This window comes from Piliocolobus tephrosceles, chromosome 7 (genome assembly GCF_002776525.5).
Source record: "Piliocolobus tephrosceles isolate RC106 chromosome 7, ASM277652v3, whole genome shotgun sequence".
NCBI lineage: Eukaryota > Metazoa > Chordata > Mammalia > Primates > Cercopithecidae > Piliocolobus > Piliocolobus tephrosceles.
In genome coordinates this window covers 4,631,159-4,650,123 of record NC_045440.1, presented here as the reverse complement: position 1 = coordinate 4,650,123, position 18,965 = coordinate 4,631,159, and the positions used below count along the sequence as shown (strand labels likewise).

Below are 18,965 nucleotides of genomic sequence, written 5' to 3'. Positions count from 1 at the left end.
GGTAATAGGAAGGAGAGGAGAACAAAATCCTTAACCCTAGTAGGAACCTGATGAATGCAATTTGTTCTGGATAATTGCGGTAGTCCCCCAGTTAAAGAACCTTTTAAAAATATGTCAGATATAGCCAAGAGGAATGAAATCGTATGTTCATGCAAAAGCTTGTTCACGTGCAGCCTTCATTTGCAGTTCCTGTGAATGTTCATGGCAACATTATTCCTAATAGCCAAAGTCTGGAAGCAACCCAAACGTCCGTGAAGCAGTGAATAGGTCAACAAAATGTGATCTGTTCACAAGATGGAAAATTACTCAGCCATAAAAAGGAATGAAGCACTGAGACCTGCAGCCACACAGATGAACCTCAGATCCATGCTAAGTGAAAGAAGCCAGACTCAGGAGGCCATGTGCTGTGTGACTGTATTTCTAGGAAATCTTGAGTCGCCATGGGCAAGTTGCTCTCACCTTTGTTCAGTGGCCAGAAGCAAGGGCACTGATATGTACCCTTGCCAGGGTTTACTAGATTGAAGCGTTTCCAATAGGCCATAAACTTCCAGCATGGTGACTTGTACATGTAGATATTTGATCAATATATAGCAAATGAATATTGATTTAAACAGGAAAAGGCAAGTGAGAGTGCTTTCTAAACTTAAAGCCCTAAAGATATGAGGTTGTGGCACTAATAGATTCTGGTGTGTTTATTTGAGGGAATTTAAAAATAATTTAGATGTTCAACAATATATTTTATTGCGGAGGTGTTTTGTAACTAATTAATGACAACACTGAATTGACTTCTCTTCTAGGCCTTGCAGTATTAAAACATGTGCTGACACCACGAATAAAGGCAACTCACGTTGCTTTTGATTGCATGAAGAATTATTTAGATGCAATTTATGATGTTACGGTGGTTTACGAAGGCAAGGACAATGGAGGGCAGCGAACAGAGTCACCGACCATGACGGGTAAGTGTGTTCATGCGCCTGAAATGCCTGCCACGCGGTGTATATGGTGCATATGTTTATGTAGAATTCAGTTTTGCAAAGTAGGTTAAGTGAAATTTTTTCCTTCATTACATTTACCCGGTATATTTTTCAAGATGTTATTAAGATGTAACAGTTGAAATTTCATTAGTCCTGCAAAGTGCGGTGTTTCTTGGCTGTCGTATTAGTCCTACGGACTAATCAGTTGTCGTTAATCCAGCCTCTTTCTACTCAAAGCTCACACATACAAATGGAAAGCTCTGTAAAGGGGAGAAAGGCGTGAAGAAGGAGCACGCCCCTGGCAGTACTGAGGTGCACATTATTAGTGCTGCCCTTTTGCTGTATTTTTCATAAAATATTTATGAAATTTGGTGTCATTGTGACAAGAAGAAATACAGTTAAGTGTTACCTTTTTTTTTCAAACATGTTAGGTTTTAAGAACCTTTGAGCTATTGTCAGATATATTCTTATTCTACCATCCCTCCCTTCTTATAGAAAAGTGGCATATTAATATTTTTCTCTTTTAAACAATTGAAGGAGTTATTTACCTATTTTTGCATTTGAAAACAAGACATTTAGTTGTTCAGCAAGATTGTCACTAGTTTATTAAACGTAGTTTAAGATTAAACAAGTGTTCATAACCAATGAAAAACAGATAGACTCCCCATAATAACCTTGTTTAAATGCTGCTACTTCTATCATGTCCCCTCCTGTCTAAGAACCCGTTGGTTCAGCAGAGTTCATGGGTAACGCCAGCCTCTACAGCCTGCTTTCGGAGGACTGTGTTCCAGCCTTGAGCTCTGCCTTGCCTTCGCCTCGTCCTGTGCTGTGGCGTGAAGTCTCGGCCATGGTGAACCTGGCTGACTGAGTCCTCCTGCACCTCATGCATATTCAGTAGTCAAAGACTTTGTGTGGCCAATCCTACTTTCCACAGGAAACCACCCTCTCTTTTGTTGCCCTCATCCAAGCCTACTGTTCCCCCAGAGTGACAGGTGGCGCCTTTCCCAGCATAGCACCGTGCCTTCTACCCCTGCTCTCGCAGTACCGCTGTGGCACTGACGGCGTGTGTTACAGTGCTGGCACTAAGCGCAGGGCTCTGTCTTTCTCTCCTCCCAGCTGCATCGCAAGTGCCTTGAGGAATCCAAAACCCTCTTTGAGTTGCATTGCCTGGGTTCCAACCTCCCACTGCCCTGCTTATCCTCTGCTACATGTGAGCTGACTGTGGCTTTGGGGTGGTCACTGCCTATGTGTGTATTCATTACAAATTGTGTCTCTTTTCGAAAGGTTGGCCTTTCTGATACCCAGATACCATAAACAAAATAAAATCGTATCACGTCAGTCAAGGATAAAGTATTTCTGAATTAAAGGAAAAATACACCAGAGTAAAATCAGGACTGAAAGACAAACTGGGAAGTTATTTGCAACTTAGATCATAGAAAAGGGGTCATTTCCTTCATGTATAAAGTACACTTACAAATTGATAAGAAGATGACCGATAACTAGAAAGAAAAATGGGTAAAGGACAAGAACAGACATTTCACATTTAACCTCATTCATAAGATAAGTGCAAATTAAAACTACAGGGGATACCTTTTTTTTTTTTTTTTTTAATCCATTAGATGGGCAGACACCCCAAGGTTTGACATAGGCTCAGTGGGTGAGATGAGAGTGTTAACAGCCGTTTTTATACTTTGCTGTTAGGAGTGCAATATAGTATAAATCTCTGTAGAAGTTGCTTTGGACATTTATCTCAGATATACAAATGCATTCACATTTTAGATTTAGCATTCCCACTTCTGAGACATTATTCTACATGTATACCTGTGCACATAAGACATAATAATAACACATTTTTCCTTTTAGTGTGTTGCTTTTAACCCGTAGCTTGAAAAACCCTGCTTTCATTGTTTTTTTGTTTTCTGTCACTGACTCAGCCCTGCTTTCAGTTGTTTATATGAATTGATGGGTGTTCTGGTCTGGTTATAATCTACTTTAGATTAATAGTCACTTTAAAAATGGGACTTGGTTTCTACAGCAAATAGACCTGTGGCCCATACGAATACTTGGAAGACTTTCTGTATTACCCAAGCGTATCATGTACTTTAGTGCCTACTAGAAATTTATAGGTAGAAAAACAATGATACTTTAGAGTATTTTTTCCCAGATTCCCTAAGGTGCTATAGGGTAATTTTTACTCATGTAATATGAGCTATGCTTCAACTAAGATCGTTTTTGCAAATGTGGATATATAAATACTTTATTAAATCTATAGGAAGTATTTATGCCACTTATTTCCTGCCTTCAGTGTTAGAACCTCCTAAATGTCATTTGCCATTGAACTGCTTTCCACTTTGTTGCCTGCTCCTCTCATAGTCCCTATCTGGGTCCTGAACCTTAGGGAGTTGGCTGTTACAGCCCCACCATGCCTACGCTGGGCCTTGGTCCTCTCTGAGACTTAGTTTCTTCATCTTACAAGGAGATAATAACTGCCCCTGCCTGCGTAGAATTGCAGAGATTGAATGAAATAATCAGCATTCTCAAAAGCATGCTGTAAACGCATTCTGAGCACGTGTAAGTTTTAGGAAAAACGAAAGGACCCATGCAAATTTTGGAGTCCTTTTCTCACAGCAGCACTGCCTCTTCTTCCAAAGCTGACGTCTTAGTAGAGGCCCTGCCACGACCTGAGCACTGCACTCCATGAAGCATTCTATTTCTGACATTCGAAATGCAGTCTGTTCCATCTTCCTTACAGTCTGTATGCCAGCACTTGAAATAGTGGAGATTTGCAGTGCGGACCAGATGATTACTTGATTATGGAAATGTTGAGTTGGAGATCAAGATAATTCAGTGAAGGCAGGAAAATGAGTATTGGAATCTGTCTTTTTATGTATCAGAAATAGAAATAAGATAGCGTGAGAAGTAATATGTGGCTAAAACACTATAATAGCTAACACATAGTGCATACTGTGTGCCAAGCGCTCCTGTGGGTGCTTGAAATCTTCTTGGAATGACCATTTCAGTGGTGTTGTTATTATTGTCCCTACTTTATAGACTTGGACACTTAGGCACAGAGAGGCTGACGGAGTTGCCCAAGGTTACCCCAGAGGTGGAGACCCAGGCTACCTGACGCCACCATGTGGGCTCTTCCCTAGGGCACAGTTCTGCTGCTGAAAATGCTTTTTAAGCAGTTCTTTGATTTTTCAGATGATAGTACTGTAGGAAAATTAAGACAAAAATATTGAAAAATTAAAATCTTCTTTGTTTACTGTTTTGCACATGTGTTATTAAAGCCAGTTTACTCCTGGAAGTGTATAAGAATACAGGGTATTTTTGATCACCTAAATGCTGCATGTTACTAAGAGCTTGACACTGAAATCAAGAAGAGCAGTTGCAGAGAGTGCTTAGCAAAAACGGAAAATATGTGGGGTTGAAAGAGCAAAGACAAGTCTTCCTCAGACAGTGGGGTGTATTCCTCGGACAGTGGGGTGTAGGGTTCATCACTGCTCAGAACATGTTTTTGAACGCATCTTCAATTTGACGCAAAAGGTCTCAGTCTCCCACTCAGCATACCTCCCTACCTTAGTCAGCTCTTAAATCTTAGGAATGGTTCTTTGTTCTCCAAGGAACTTAAATATGTTAACATTCTTACCTTTCCACAAGGAGCCACCTACAAAGAAGGGAGTTTCTAGGCTCAAAGTTCTTTCTTGGAATAGATAATAGCCTCATCCCTTGTGCAATCCAGGCTGAAAAAGACTGTCTCCTTTTTTCAAATTAGCAAGTCTTAAAAACTACAGTTGTTTACAGGACTCATGGCTCTTCCACAGTAAGAATTTTGGTTATTTTACCAATTATATAATATGTTAATATATGGCGAGTATCAGGAAAGCAAAGAGTAGCAATGATTAGAAACCAATGGCCAAGTTAGAGAGGAGGGCAGTTGCTCCCGCAAGTTTGTTGTGGCTGTGCAGCGGTCAGTGACGAGAAGCTGTGTAGCAGCCAGTGACGAGAAGCTGTGTAGCAGTCAGTGATGAGAAGCTGTGTGTCAGGCGATGAGCAAGGAGTTGAGGATTATCAGGCGCCTGTGAGTGCCCCCAGCTGTGTGCCAGGTAAAAAGGTGCCATCGTGGACCAGACCAGCTTCCTCTCAGCTCCTGTGGAGCTCACAATCTGGTGGGGAGGCAGCAGTCACTGTGGTGACAGGTGACACACTAGGATGGGGGCTGGTGGTAGTAGGCATTTTGGAGTCCCTTCAGAGAGGTGAGTATGGACTTAGAGGAGGCTCCAGCTTCCTATGCCTGGGCTGTGTATAGCACTAAAAGTTGTCACATGAAAAATTACATTTGGTACTATTGATTTAACGTAATGACTTACGTAATTGTAGTCGACTTAGAAATTATAACATGCTCTTCTACTTCAGCTTGAAACCCCCAACCACCAGTTTATAATCCTTATTTTTTTTTAACTTTTGTTTATTTTTGCTAAGGAATCTGTACTTTTCCATTATTTCACAACTTTTTTTGTCCTATTACCTTATTTTCATTATGTTACTTTATATGACCATGAGTTCTAAAATAGTAAAAAATGAAATATTTTTGTTCTTTGCTAGAATTTCTCTGCAAAGAATGTCCAAAAATTCATATTCACATTGATCGTATCGACAAAAAAGATGTCCCAGAAGAGCAAGAACATATGAGAAGATGGCTGCATGAACGGTTCGAAATCAAAGATAAGTGAGTAACAACACTTCCACCACTTCCGGAACTTCAGTTCAACTAGATTTCAGTATAGTCAACAATTTGAAACCAGTGTAAATAGTTGTATTGTCTCAAGAATACATTTTATAAATTGAAATCAAATTTTATGCATATCTGATCGTGTTTTAAACTTGTACAAATCACTCTAAAAGAACTTGTTACAGTGGGCCCATCTACTTTCATTGATAGTATTTCTTTGACAATACTACATGATAACATAGCAAATTAAATTAACAACAACAACAAACACACAAAAAAACTTTTCAGTGTCAGATGCCCGGACCTACCTCTCAGGTCACATAAAGTGGTGTTACTGTGTGAGGACCAGCTGCTGGGCTGGTGTGCACAGAAAAGCAAGGGAGGGTAGAGGACTGTGCTGACGTGCAGGCAGACATGACGCTGTTATATTTGTTGGAAATAGAAGGGGCAGGTGACAGGGTTATATCCACAGTGTCTTCTGTGGTTAATTATATTCAGAAATTTTAGCCAATTGTTTTATTCTCTTAATATATATTTTCTTCTCAAGAAACTATCATTGTTCTTCTTTTCCTTGTTTTACAGTGAAATGTTTTTAATTAACCCTCCTGGATTAACTTTTCTAGGTGAAAATGATTAAAAGTGTGATAGGTCAAAAATGAAACTTTAAGCTTCTATTTTTCATTGACTCTCAAGTGTACATGATGTAACTTATTAAGCCAGCCATTCAGGACCACTTTGGCCATGGAAGAAATTTAAAAGTAAGATCTACATGTATTGACATGAAAATGTGTTCTCAGAAAAAAGACAAATGTATTTAACGTCCTACTTATTTTATAAGTATTTATAAATATTTAGAATGAGTCTGGACATTTTAAAACAATGATTATCGCTAGGGTGTGTGATTTATAAAGCAATAGAAGCACTTTTCCTTTCAGTATTTTTGTGTTTTAGATTATTATGTTGGGTATGTTCTGCTATTATAACTTTACAAATCTTATGTAAGATGGGAAAATGAATTACTATGCTCTTTTCCTTCTTTCACCTGCCTTTCTAATTCCATGGGAATAAAGGTGTTTTTGAGACAGACCAGGTGCAGTGAGCAGTCCATATCCATGGATTCCACATTCGTGGATTCAACCAAGCACAGATCAAAAATACTCAGAAAAAAAGGGGGCTGACTGTGGTGGCTCATGCCTGTAATCCCAGCACTTTGGGAGGCTAAGGTGGGCAAATTGCTTGAGCCCAGAAGTTCAAGACAGCCTGGGCAACATGGCAAAACGCTGTCTACAGAAAATACAAAAGTTAGCCAGGCGTGCACCTGTAGTCCCAGCTACTCAGGAGGCCGAGGTGCGAGGATCTCCTGAGCCTGGAAGGTTGAGACTGCAGTGAGCTATCATTGCCCCACACTCCAGCCTGGCAACAGAGTAAGGCGCTGTCTCAAAAAAAAGGATTTGGGAGGATGTGCATATGTTATATTCAAATACATGCCATTTTATTCTTGTATCTGGGACTTGAGCATCCTTTGATCTTGGTCTCTGCTGGGTATCCTGGGACCAGCCTCCTGGGGATACAGAGGGACTGCTGTCTAAGAACCGCTGGTCCTACCTTTGACTTCTGGTGGAATAGGAGCTCCGTGTAAAAAGGAGGAGAAGCTGCAGCGGGTTATTAGCCATTTGTGAGTCAGGTCACTGTAAAACTTTATAGATCAAAAGTTTAAAAGACAACAAGCATCCTCATAAAATGGCTTAAAACCACCTGTTGAAATATTACATATATAATTCATGTATACTAATCATAGAGCATATTAAAGATATTTTAAAAGACTAGAAACTTCTATTAATCCAAATTTCTGGATGTTTCCTTATTCATCCTTATTTTCCAAGGACCTGCATAACTTTTCCAGCATGTAATAGCTACCTAATTGATATTTTTTGAATTGAAATACTGAAGTGACTAAAATCTAAACCTTTTTCATTCTGGCTATAGGATGCTTATAGAATTTTATGAGTCACCAGATCCAGAAAGAAGAAAAAGATTTCCTGGGAAAAGTGTTCATTCCAAATTAAGTATCAAGAAGACTTTACCATCAATGTTGATCTTAAGTGGTTTGACTGCAGGCATGCTTATGACCGATGCTGGAAGGAAGCTGTATGTGAACACCTGGATATATGGAACCCTACTAGGCTGCCTGTGGGTTACTATTAAAGCATAAACAAATAGCTGTCTCCAGACAATGGGACGTGCTACATTGTCTATTTTTGGCGGCTGCACGTGACATCAAATTGTTTCCTGAATTTAATAAGGAGTGTAAATAAAGCCTTGTTGGTTGAAGATTGGATAAAATAGAATTTGTGACGAAAGCTGATATGCAATGGTCTTGGGCAGACATACCTGGTTAATACAACTTTAGCACCAGGGCTGCTGGAAGGGTAAAAGCTAAATGGAGTTTCTCCTACTCTGTCCATTTCCCATGAACTAACAACAACTTGAGAAGGCTGGGGGGATTGTGTATTTTGTAAGTCAGATGGCTGCATTTTTGAGCATTAATTTGCAGCATATTTCACTTTCTCTGTTATTTTCAATTTATTACAACCTGACAGCTCTAAGTAAGGTCTTATTACTAAAGTATTTAGTATCTTGCAGCTAGCTAATATTTCATCTTTTGCTTATTTCTACAAGTCAGTGAAATAAATTGTATTTAAGAAGTGTCAGGATGTTCAAAGGAAAGGGTAAAAAGTGTTCATGGGGAAAAAGCTCTGTTTAGCACATGATTTTATTGTATTGCATTATTAGCTGATTTTACTCATTTTGTATTTGCAAAATAAATTTCTAATATTTATTGAAATTGCTTAATTTGCACACCCTGTACACACAAAAAATGGTATAAAATATGAGAAAGAAGCTTAAAATTGTGATTCTGATTCATTATAGCAGAACTTTAAATTTCCCAGCTTTTTGAATATTTATGCTATTAGTACTTCCCTATGTCTGTGCCATAAGTGCTTGAAAACATTACGGTTTTCTGTTTTGTTTTTTTTTTAATATCATAATAGTCAGTGTGAACCTTGGTTGGACCCCAAGTTCACAAGATTTTTAAGGTGATGAGAGCCTGCAGACATTCTGCCTAGATTTACTAGCATGTGCCTTTTGCCTTCTTCTCTTTGATTTAACAGAATATTCAGAAGTCACGTTTCTGTAATGTGGTGGATTCCCACTGGGCTCTGGTCCTTTTCCTTTGGATCCCGTCAGTGGTGCCGCTCAGCTGCTTGCACGTAGACTTGCTGGGAAAAATGCAGAGCCAGCCTGGGCTGCCCACTTTCAGAGCTGACCTCTTTAAGTCCTTGTGAGTGGGCTTCACCAGCTACTGCAGGGGCCTTTTGCATTTGTCTGTGTCAAGAAATTCACCTTCTCAAGCCAGTGAAATACAGACTTAATTCATCAGGACTGAACGAATTTGTTTATTTTCCATTAGGTTTAGTGGAGCTACACATTAATATGTATCACCTTAGAGCAAGAGCTTTGTTCCAGGAACCAAATCACATTTTTCAGCCATGGAACAATGTATCCCATGGGAGAAGACCTTTCAGTGTGACCTGTTCTATTTTTGTGTTATAATTTAAACTTTGATTTCCTCATAGTCCTTTAAGTTAACATTTCTGCTTACTGCTACTGGATTTTTGTTGCAAAAATATATCAATGGCCCACATGAAACATACCAATTGGATCATGGTAAGCAAAATGAAAGAAATAATGATTAAGGGAGAATCAAGTGACTGTGTTACACTGCTTCTCCCAGGCCAGAGAATAAACTGTTTCAAACATTGTCTTTGAAGAGTCGCGTGGTGTGAATTGATTTAGAATGTATGCATACATCCATGCACACTCAGGATACAGTTGGCCTAATCATCAATAGGGCATGGGTAAAACTTATGAAAAGTTTCCTCATGCCGAATTGTGATTTTCTCTTACCTATAAAGTAAAATTTAGATCAATTCCATGTCTTTGTTAAGTACAGGGATTTAACATATTTTGAATATAATGGATATGTTCTAAATTTGAACTGTGAGAGGCAATACTATTGGAATTATGTGGATTCTAACTTATTTTAACAAGGCAGTCTGACCTGCATAAGATCACTTGAATGTTATGTTTCATAGAACTATACTAATCTTCTCACAAACGGTCTATAAAATATAGTAGTTGAAAAAATTTTTGTATCAAAATGTTTGGAAAATTAGAAGCTTCTCCTTAACCTGTATTAATACTGACTTGAGTTATTTTCTAAAATTAAGAGCCGTATACCTACCTGTAAATCTTTTCACATATCATTTAAACTTTTGTTTGTATTATTGATTTACAGCTTAGTTATTAATTTTTCTTTATAAGAATGCCATCGATGTGCATGCTTTTATGTTTTTCAGGAAAGGGTGTGTTTGGATGAAAGTAAAAAAAAAATAAAATCTTTCACTGTCTCTAATGGCTGTGCTGTTTAACATTTTTTGACCCTAAAATTCACCAGCAGTCTCCTAGTACATAAAATAGGCTTAATGACTGGCCCTGCATTCTTCACAATACTTTTCCCTAAGCTTTGAGCAAAGTTTTAAAAAATACACTAAAATAATCAAAACCGTTCAGCAGTATGTTAGTTTGGTTATATAAATTCATCTGTAATTTGTAAGATGCATGGCCGATGTTAATTTGCTTGACAATTCTGTAATCATTAAGTGATCTCAATGACACATGTCAAATGCCTGAAATTAACTAAGTTGGTGAATAAAAGTGCCGATCTGGCTAACTCTTAGACCATACATACTGATAGTTTTTCATATGTTTCATTTCCATGTGATTTCTAAAATTTAGAGTGGCGACAATTTTCCTTGCTATGGGTTACATAAGCTTTATTTTTTCCTTTGTTCATAATTATATTCTTTGAATATAAAGATCTAACTAGACTGATCATAGATAGAAGGAAATAAGGCCAAGTTCACGACCAGCCTGGGCAACATAGCGAGAACCTGTCTACAAGAAAATGAAAAAAAATTAGCCAGGCATGGTGGCAATGCAGCTGTCGTGCCAGCTGCTCGGGAGGGTGAGGTGGGAGGATCGCTTCAGCCCAGGAGGTTGAGATTGCAGTGAGCCATGGTCATACCACTGCACTACAGCCTGGGTAACAGCACGAGACCCCATCTCTTAAAAAATAAAAAGGAAATACAGAAATAATAAAATTTGCTTATTATAGACACACAGTAACTCTCAGATGTATACCACAACAAATGTGAAAACAGAAATGTCTATCAAAGCAGTATTTTGTGTGTATAATTGCAAGTGCATAGTAAAATAATTTTTAACCTTAATTTGGTTTTAGTAGTGTTTAGATTGAAGGCTGAGTAAAATATTTTCTTGGCAGATATTCCGTATTTGGTGGAAAGCTACAACGTCCTTGTAGTTTTGCACAGCTTGCTTTATAAACAAGAATTTTTTTCCCTCCTTATGTGCCAGTTTTCATTATGAGTAACTCATACTTTCTGATTAAAGAACTTGAAATTACATTATCGCTTAGTATAATTGACATTATATAGAAACTATGTAACATCCAGTCATTAGAATGAAGATTAGTACTTTGGTCAAACTAATATTTAGAACATTCATGTATTTATCAAATATTCATGTAATTAACTGAATTTGAAACCTTTAATTCAACTATTATGGAGTGCTTGTACGATCACTGATTTACTCAGTTTAGAGTAGCTACAACTCTTCGATACTTATCATCAATATTTGACATCTTTCCCAATTTGTGTATGAAAAGTAAATTATTCCTGTAGCAACTGGGGAGTCATACATGAAGTCAAAGACACATACCTTGTTATTATAATATGTATACTATAATAATACCTGGTTATCCTGAGCAGAAAAAAAAGGTTATTTTTAAGAAAGTCACTTCAAATAGAAAGCTGAAGTACTTCTAATGTACTGAGGGAAATCTAATATGTGGAACAAACTTTCAATAAAATGTTTATTGATGTTGATGAAACATCAGTTTTTTCATCCGGATTATTACTGGTTCATGATTTTATATGTGAATATATATGTTCTGCAATTTTATAAACGTTCATGTCTTTTTTTTTAAAAAAGGTGCTATTGATATTCTGTGTCTCCAGCAGGCAAGAATACTTGACTAACTCTTTGTCTCTTTATGGTATTTTCAGAATAAATTCTGACTTATGTTACTGGGATTATTGGTGCCTCATTAATTCAGCAATAAAGGAAAATATGGATCTCAAAAGTTGGTGATAAAAAGTTATTTCATATATATGTGATAAAGTTTACATGTTTTATATATATGTATATGTTATATTGCCAAATACAGCTATTAAATATTACATAATAATTTAAAGGTTCACTTTGTTGTGATACTAGACAAGCAGTGCCCTAAGCCTCTTGTGGGCATCATCTCATCTCACTGTCATCACAAACCCCATGCCACAGCGTAGCTTGACCACTAGAAGTAATGCATCTGCAGGCATACTGCCAGGTTTTGGATACTGTTTGTACCAACAGATGCCTTATCAAGGTAAATCCCAGACTAAAAGAGTTGGTGCTGTATCACTACATGCATAACTAAATACGTTTCCTGCCGGGCACAGTGGCTCACGCCTGTAATCCCAGCAGTTTGGGAAGCCGAGGCAAGTGGATCACTTGAGGTCAGGAGTTTGAGACCATCCTGGCCAACATGGTGAAACCCCATCTCTACTAAAAATACAAAAATTAGCCGAGCATAGTGGCGGGCGCCTGTAATCCCAGCTACTCGGGAGGCTGAGGCAGGAGAATCACTTGAACCCTGGAGGTGAAGGCTGCAGCAAGCCTAGATGGCGTCATTGCACTCCAGCCTGGGCGACAAGAGCGAGACTCTATCAAAAAAAAAAATCCTCTCCTGTTTGATCTTTCCCTTACCTGCAAAGAGGGGAGAATATGTATTTACTTCATAGAGTTCAGGGAAATGACTCCCACTAGTTTGAGACTCTAGGTATAAAAATACAGTTTTATATAATTTCAACACCAGTGTGCGACATTGTTCTTCTGAAACCATTTCAGTTTTATTTGCTGTCTGAAATGTGTGAACAAGTAATTGTCCGTTATTTTCTGAAGTGTGTTGGAACTCAACACTTGACTGTAAGGAGTGTTTGTTACTAAACATCTTTCTGGTTATTTAAGCTCGTGTATATTGTGTTCTGTGAAGACATGCAGAGCTACTTTCTGTCTGGGTCACAGGTCAGTTCTTGATAATTTTCGGACAATTAAGCAGTTTTCATTTGTCCAGGACCACCTTTATTCTTTCTCCTCAACTGCACCCATCTTGTGTCAGGTCTTTCAGTTGATCGCAGAGAAGATGGCGGAGAAAGGCCGGAATTCCCACCCACCACCGCCATCCCAGTGTTTTATCATTGGCTAGAGTGGAAAAGAGCAGTAACTACTGTGGGAGATCATTTGTTTATGTAATGGAAACAAAGATGAGGAAAGAACCTGACTTAGAGAACTGATGTATTTAGATTCTTTTTTTTTTTTTTTAGACGGAGTCTTGCTCTGTTGCCCAGGCTGGAGTGCAGTGGCGTGATCTCAACTCACTGCAACCTCCATCTCCCTGGTTCAAGCAATTCTCCTGCCTCAGCCTCCCGAGCAGCTGGGATTACAGGCATGTTCCACCATACCTGGCTAATTTTTTGTATTTTTAGTAGAGACGGGGTTTCGCCATGTTGGCCAGGCTGGTCTCGAACTCCTGACCTCAGATGATCCACCCGCCTTGGCCTCCCAAAGTGCTGGGATTACAGGCGTGAGCCACTGTGCCTGGCCCTATGCATTTGGATGCTTAAGGAGCACTTTCAAATTAAATATCAATTGAAGAGAACTAGAACTGAAGAATGTCTGTGTCAAACTGTTTAGCAAATGTGAGTAGAAGCTGGGAGATGTGTCCTGGAATGAATGAATGCCATCTGTAAAATACCATACATATGTTATGATGTTATTGTTTGCTTGCCTTGTTTGATTTGGTTTTACTCTGAAATAATTTTCAATATAGAATTGTAATCATTGGAATTTGGCCATCTAGTAGAAAGGCAGGCAAAGTTAATAGCTATCTTCCTTAAAGATTTCTGAGGTTGGGATTAAGGTAGTGTTCCCAAGGTGTTCTAAAACGGCAGCCAGAGCTGTGCACTCACTTCACAAATTTGAATTCCTGCTCTGTGTTAGGCGCTGTGCTAGGGGCTTAGCTAGCAGTTATTTCTGTAGGTTCCTGTGTATGGTGTGAAGAAAGCTTGACAAAGACTCTAGTGAAGCCAAAGACATAGTAGGGAATGAAAGCAAGGCATCACCACTTCCTGTGACGACACATAACTGCACAGGCACATTACTGTCATCTCTGCCATGTTCCTTGTTCAGGTTTTGGCAGAGCTCCTAAGCATATGCCCAGGAAGGGATCTATGTGGAAGTTGGCTTTTTCTGATGCATTCGATGTTAGCTGGTTCTCGATGGTCGGTGATTCTTGGCTGAATCCAGAAGGGTGAAAACAGTTGCTGCTCCGGTTTAGTTGAGCTCGAGCATGGTGGCACATCAGGGTCACGTCACTGATGACACCATCAGTAACACACTGTGTTTCTCTTAAAATAGGGGCTTTCTGTTGTCCGGATGACTGAAACACAAGGTTCTTTACAACCCATTCTATGTTTCAGTGTTTCTTGTTTGGGAAGGAGGTTTGGAGAGGAGTGAGTGGGAGGAGATGAAGAGTTGGGCTTATGGACGTGGATTCCAGAGCCAGGACACTTAGGTTTGAGTCCCTGCCCTGCCCTACCACACCACTAGCCAGCAAGGGACTGTGGTCAGCTTTTTATTTTTTATTTTTATTTTTTCAGACAGCGTTTCACTCTGTTGCCCTTGCTGGAGTGCAGTGGCATGATCTCGACTCACTGCAAACTCCACCTCCCGGGTTCAAGCTATTCTCTTGCCTCAGCCTCTCGAGTAGCTGGGATTATAGGTGCCTGGCACCATGCCTGGCTAATTTTTGTGTTTTTTTTTTTTTTTAATAGAGATGGGGTTTTGCCATATTGGCCAGTCTTGTCTCGAACTCCCGGCCTCAAGTGATTCACCTGCCTCGGCCTCCCAAAGTGTTGGGATTACAGGCATGGGCCACCGTGCCCGGCCTTGTAGTCAGTTTCTTAATCTCTGTGCCTCAGTGTCCTGAAATATAGAATGAAGATAACAGTGATGGAGCCTACCTCACAGGCATGTGAGGATTAAATGAAATCATCTATGTGAAGCAGTTGGATTAGTGCCTGTCACATTCTGAGCACGCAAATGTTAGCAATTTTTGTTACTACTACAACAATTCTGTGATATGATGGTGACAACCTGCCTTCCTCTCCAGAAGTCCAAGATGAAATTGGGTAGCTGGACTATCTAAAATGCTATTACATTTGTGCCTTTTATTGTAAACCACCTCAAATACTCTGTGTGTGTGTGTATATATATATGTGTGTGTGTGTGTGTATATATATATGTGTGTGTGTGTGTATATACAGAGTGTGTGTGTGTATATATATGTGTGTGTGCGTGTGTGTGTATACAGAGTGTGTGTGTGTATATATACACACACACACACACAAATACATGTCCATACAGGCATTCTGCCTTATACTAGAGCTAATAACTTTGTTATATTTTAGGTTTTTGGTATGTTGTTCTAATGGAGCATGTAACAAATACAAAATATACATTGTCAAGTGAAATGAAGTAGACCAAAAAAAAAAAAAAACCCTGAACAATGTACCCCCTCTTCTTGTGTACTAACATCTTTATCCTTTTTGTTTCCATATCTCCTCCCCTCTGTTTCTAGAAGTTGACATAAATGAAAGATAATGAGATTAGAAATAAATCCAATATAAAGTACGCCTCCATGTGTCTAAGTACCTGGTGGTTTCTGGCTCTGTTCTCTCGAACATGGTTTTTATTCCTGCACCCACTCTTACTGGTTCGTGGATAGATTTTGGTTCCTGGTATATTTTATAACTTGACTGGCAGCTCCAGTCTAACATAAAACTGGCAATAGAACCTAAACTGAGCTTGGCCCCAAAGCGGTACAGTGAACAAAAACGTTGTTCTGAGGGTCAGGAGATCTAGAGTTGTGGTTGGGTCCCGAGTATATAGCAGTGGGTCTCCTTTTTCTGGACTGCAGTGTCCCCTGAGATGCGACTGCTAAAGACCTTCCCATCCTACGGTTTCATTCCGTATGTGTTCCCCGGTGTTCTGCCAGCCACCTGGGCCCAGTGCCTGGTGCATCTTCAACCACCCCTACCACCTGTCTCTCCAAGGAAGTCTATTTGGTGGTTTCTTCATCCAGTCTCCATCTGCTTCCTCTCTGCCTTCACCCCTCAGCACCCTCCCCACCCCCAACGTCCGTTACCACTGAGTTCAAGGCAATGCAGCCAACAGCTTCCCCAGTTGCCCTGTTAAGACCTGTAAGCCACAATACTCACCCTCCACATCAGCACTTCCCAGTATGGCAGCCGGAGCCCCATGCGGCTACAGAGCCCTTGAAATCAGAGAAGTTAGTATAAAATGCCAGATTTTGGAAAATAAGTATAAAAATGAATAAAATAGTTCATTAATCTTTATGTTGATTACACATTTTAGTGATATTTTGGGCATACTGTCCTCAAACTATATTAAAATTAATTTCATCTTTTTTAAATGTAGCTACCAGAAGGTTTAATATTCGCTCTTTGGCATTGTATCTCCATGGGGCAGACCTGATGTACAAGATGACTTAAAGGGGAGGAACTTTCACCCCAACTTTTGTGTCTCAAAACTACTGTGATTCCTGGCACCGATTAGGCAATCAGCAAGTTTGTTTAACTGATTCATCGCTTCTCGGCCCTTTTGGCTAAGATCAAGTGTTTAACTGATTCAGTACACATAATTTGAGATGACATTTTAGGGTTACCTCAATCATAATTATATTAAGTATCACCTGAAGATTTTCTAAAGCAATTGTGTTTGAATTTTATAGTCCAAAGTCAATGGATTATTTAAAAAAGTAAATGGCATAGTCAGTAAACATTTAATAAATGATACGGAAGTTATGATTTGAAAGAATATTCCAGGAATTCTTAGAGTTCAAGAAAAAGCACAATCAAAAAATAAGATCTGAAGCAAATATGAGAATATTGAGATGTGTTCATTTGGAATTGGCCTTATACTGAATACTACGTCATACTATTGTCTTTGTGGGTTTTTTGGTTTTGTTTTGGTATATTTACATTTTTTTCCAAATTAAAACAATGTTGTCAACTAGGCATATCAGTTATTTTGTCTAAAAATATTCTAAGTGGATTCCATACCGTATTAGGGTTACTAATTAAATATGTCACCACTATTCTTTGATCACTAGTTCAAGAATGGGTGGAATCTGCTTAAAGCTTGTCATTTTCAAGGAATTGTAAACATCCTCCTGTTTCTTATTGGTGTATTTCAATGAATGTAATCAGTTCATGGTACTGTGATTCCAAATAGTAATTATTGAGAATATCTGTTTGCTCTTGCATCTGCTTATAATGAAGAGCTAAATTTTTGTTGCTTCTGTCTGCTCCTTTCATTCTTCCCAAAGGAAATTACTTGGGATGAACTGCATTGAAAGAGAGTGCGTTTGTAGTGGTCTCACAAGTCACCTAAAGAAAGAAGGCAGAGCGATCGACAGCATTTTCTCATCTTCATAGCCCACACACCTTCAGATTAAGGTGCTATAAAGCCCGAAGGAAGGGACTGAAATGGCCTTTGCAAAATTATGACCGAAATAGATCTGACTTAACTGACTCCGTCTTGCTTCTAACCTCCAAGCTGTCCTTGTTCATTCGTGAGCGTAGGCTGAATCAACTTTGGGAGAAACTTAGTTTATAGTTTAAACAAAGCTGGTAACAGCCCTTTCCCAAAGCAGACCTCCTTCTTGCCTGGGGACTAGATTGCCTTTGTAGGACTAATATTAGCCACAAGATTAGAAATTATGGTTTAGGAGTCATGCAGCTGGAGGCTACAAGAGTCTAACCCTCCCTAAACTGCTCCTAAGATCAGTGCTTGAGCGATTTTGCAGACCTTGCTCTTGAAGGGTCAGCTGGCCCCCCCCAGATCAATAAACTGGCTCATCTGATCTTGTGACCCCCACTGAGGAACTGACTCAGGGCAAGACAGCTCTGACGCTCTAGGATTTCATCTCTGACCAATCAGCACTCCTGTCTCACTGGCTTCCCCCCACTCACCAAGTTATCCTTAAAAACTCTGCTCCCCAGATGGTCGGGGAGACTGATTTGAGTAATGATAAAACTCCGGTCTCTGGCAAACAAACAAACAAAACCCTAAAGGGTGCCGACAGCAAAAGAACAAGCTGAGCTGCTTTTGCAATATCGCAGTTGGTAATTCCAAGATGTGCGTAGGAAAAAAAAATAATTCTCCCTGAGTTGTTAAAAGAATGCTCTTGAAATTAGCTGGGCATGGAGGTGTGTACTTATAGCTACTCCTGAGGCTGAGGCGGGAGGATCACTTGAGCCTGGGAGTTCGAGGTTGCGGTGAGCTATAATTGCCCCACTGAACTTCAGCCTGTGCGACAGGTGAGACCCCGTCTAAAAAAACAACAACAAAAAAGAATGGTCTTGTAATCTAGGAAATAGTTTTGGCTCTTTAGGTTAGGAATAATAGTCACATGTAAGATAAATGTCTAAATAGCTCAGTGTAGTGATACAATTGGGAACAGACTTGCAGGAAGCCTTGGAGAAGGAGTTGAGCACAGTTGGCCTCACCATACAGAGGAGGAAACCACAATGACTATAGCAGGAGGAAATATCAAGACTTCATCAATATCTCACAGTAGAGGAGTAGAGGTGGAAAGTGGTAGAGATAGAAGGGTAACCATCATGTGACTTTCTTATAAGGAGTATTTCATTTCTGTATAAAAGAAATACAGTTGGGCCCAGTGGCTCACACCTGTAATCTCAGCACTTTGGGAGGCGAGGGCGGGCAGATCACCTGAGGTCAGGAGTTCAAAACCAGCCTGACCAACATCATGAAATCCAGTCTGTACTAAAAATACAAAATTAGCCAGTGTGGCGGCGCAGGCCTGTAATCCCAGATACTTGGGAGGCTGAGGCAGGAGAATCGCTTGAACCCAGGAAGTGGAGGTTGCGGTGAGCCAAGATTGTGCCATTGCACTCCAGCCTGGG

The 18,965-nt window shown here is 39.6% G+C and overlaps 1 protein-coding gene and 1 long non-coding RNA gene across 2 annotated transcripts in view; one reads left to right on the top strand and one right to left on the bottom strand.

The window, feature by feature from the left end:
• The window catches only part of AGPAT5 (1-acylglycerol-3-phosphate O-acyltransferase 5), a 51,233-nt gene extending 41,050 nt beyond the window's left edge, over nt 1-10,183 (top strand). Inside the window, exons 6-8 of the mRNA XM_023219096.2 lie at nt 798-956; nt 5,580-5,703; nt 7,693-10,183. Of these exons, the coding sequence (XP_023074864.2) occupies nt 798-956; nt 5,580-5,703; nt 7,693-7,918 (509 nt within the window). The 3' untranslated portion in view covers nt 7,919-10,183. The remainder of the gene's footprint in view (nt 1-797; nt 957-5,579; nt 5,704-7,692) is intronic.
• A 4,701-nt stretch (nt 10,184-14,884) lies between these two features.
• The window catches only part of LOC111547379, a 9,631-nt gene continuing 5,550 nt past the window's right edge, over nt 14,885-18,965 (bottom strand). The window contains exons 2-3 of the long non-coding RNA XR_002733117.2: nt 16,233-16,288; nt 14,885-14,937 (exon numbers count right to left, since the gene is read on the bottom strand). This is a non-coding gene — a long non-coding RNA (uncharacterized LOC111547379). The remainder of the gene's footprint in view (nt 14,938-16,232; nt 16,289-18,965) is intronic.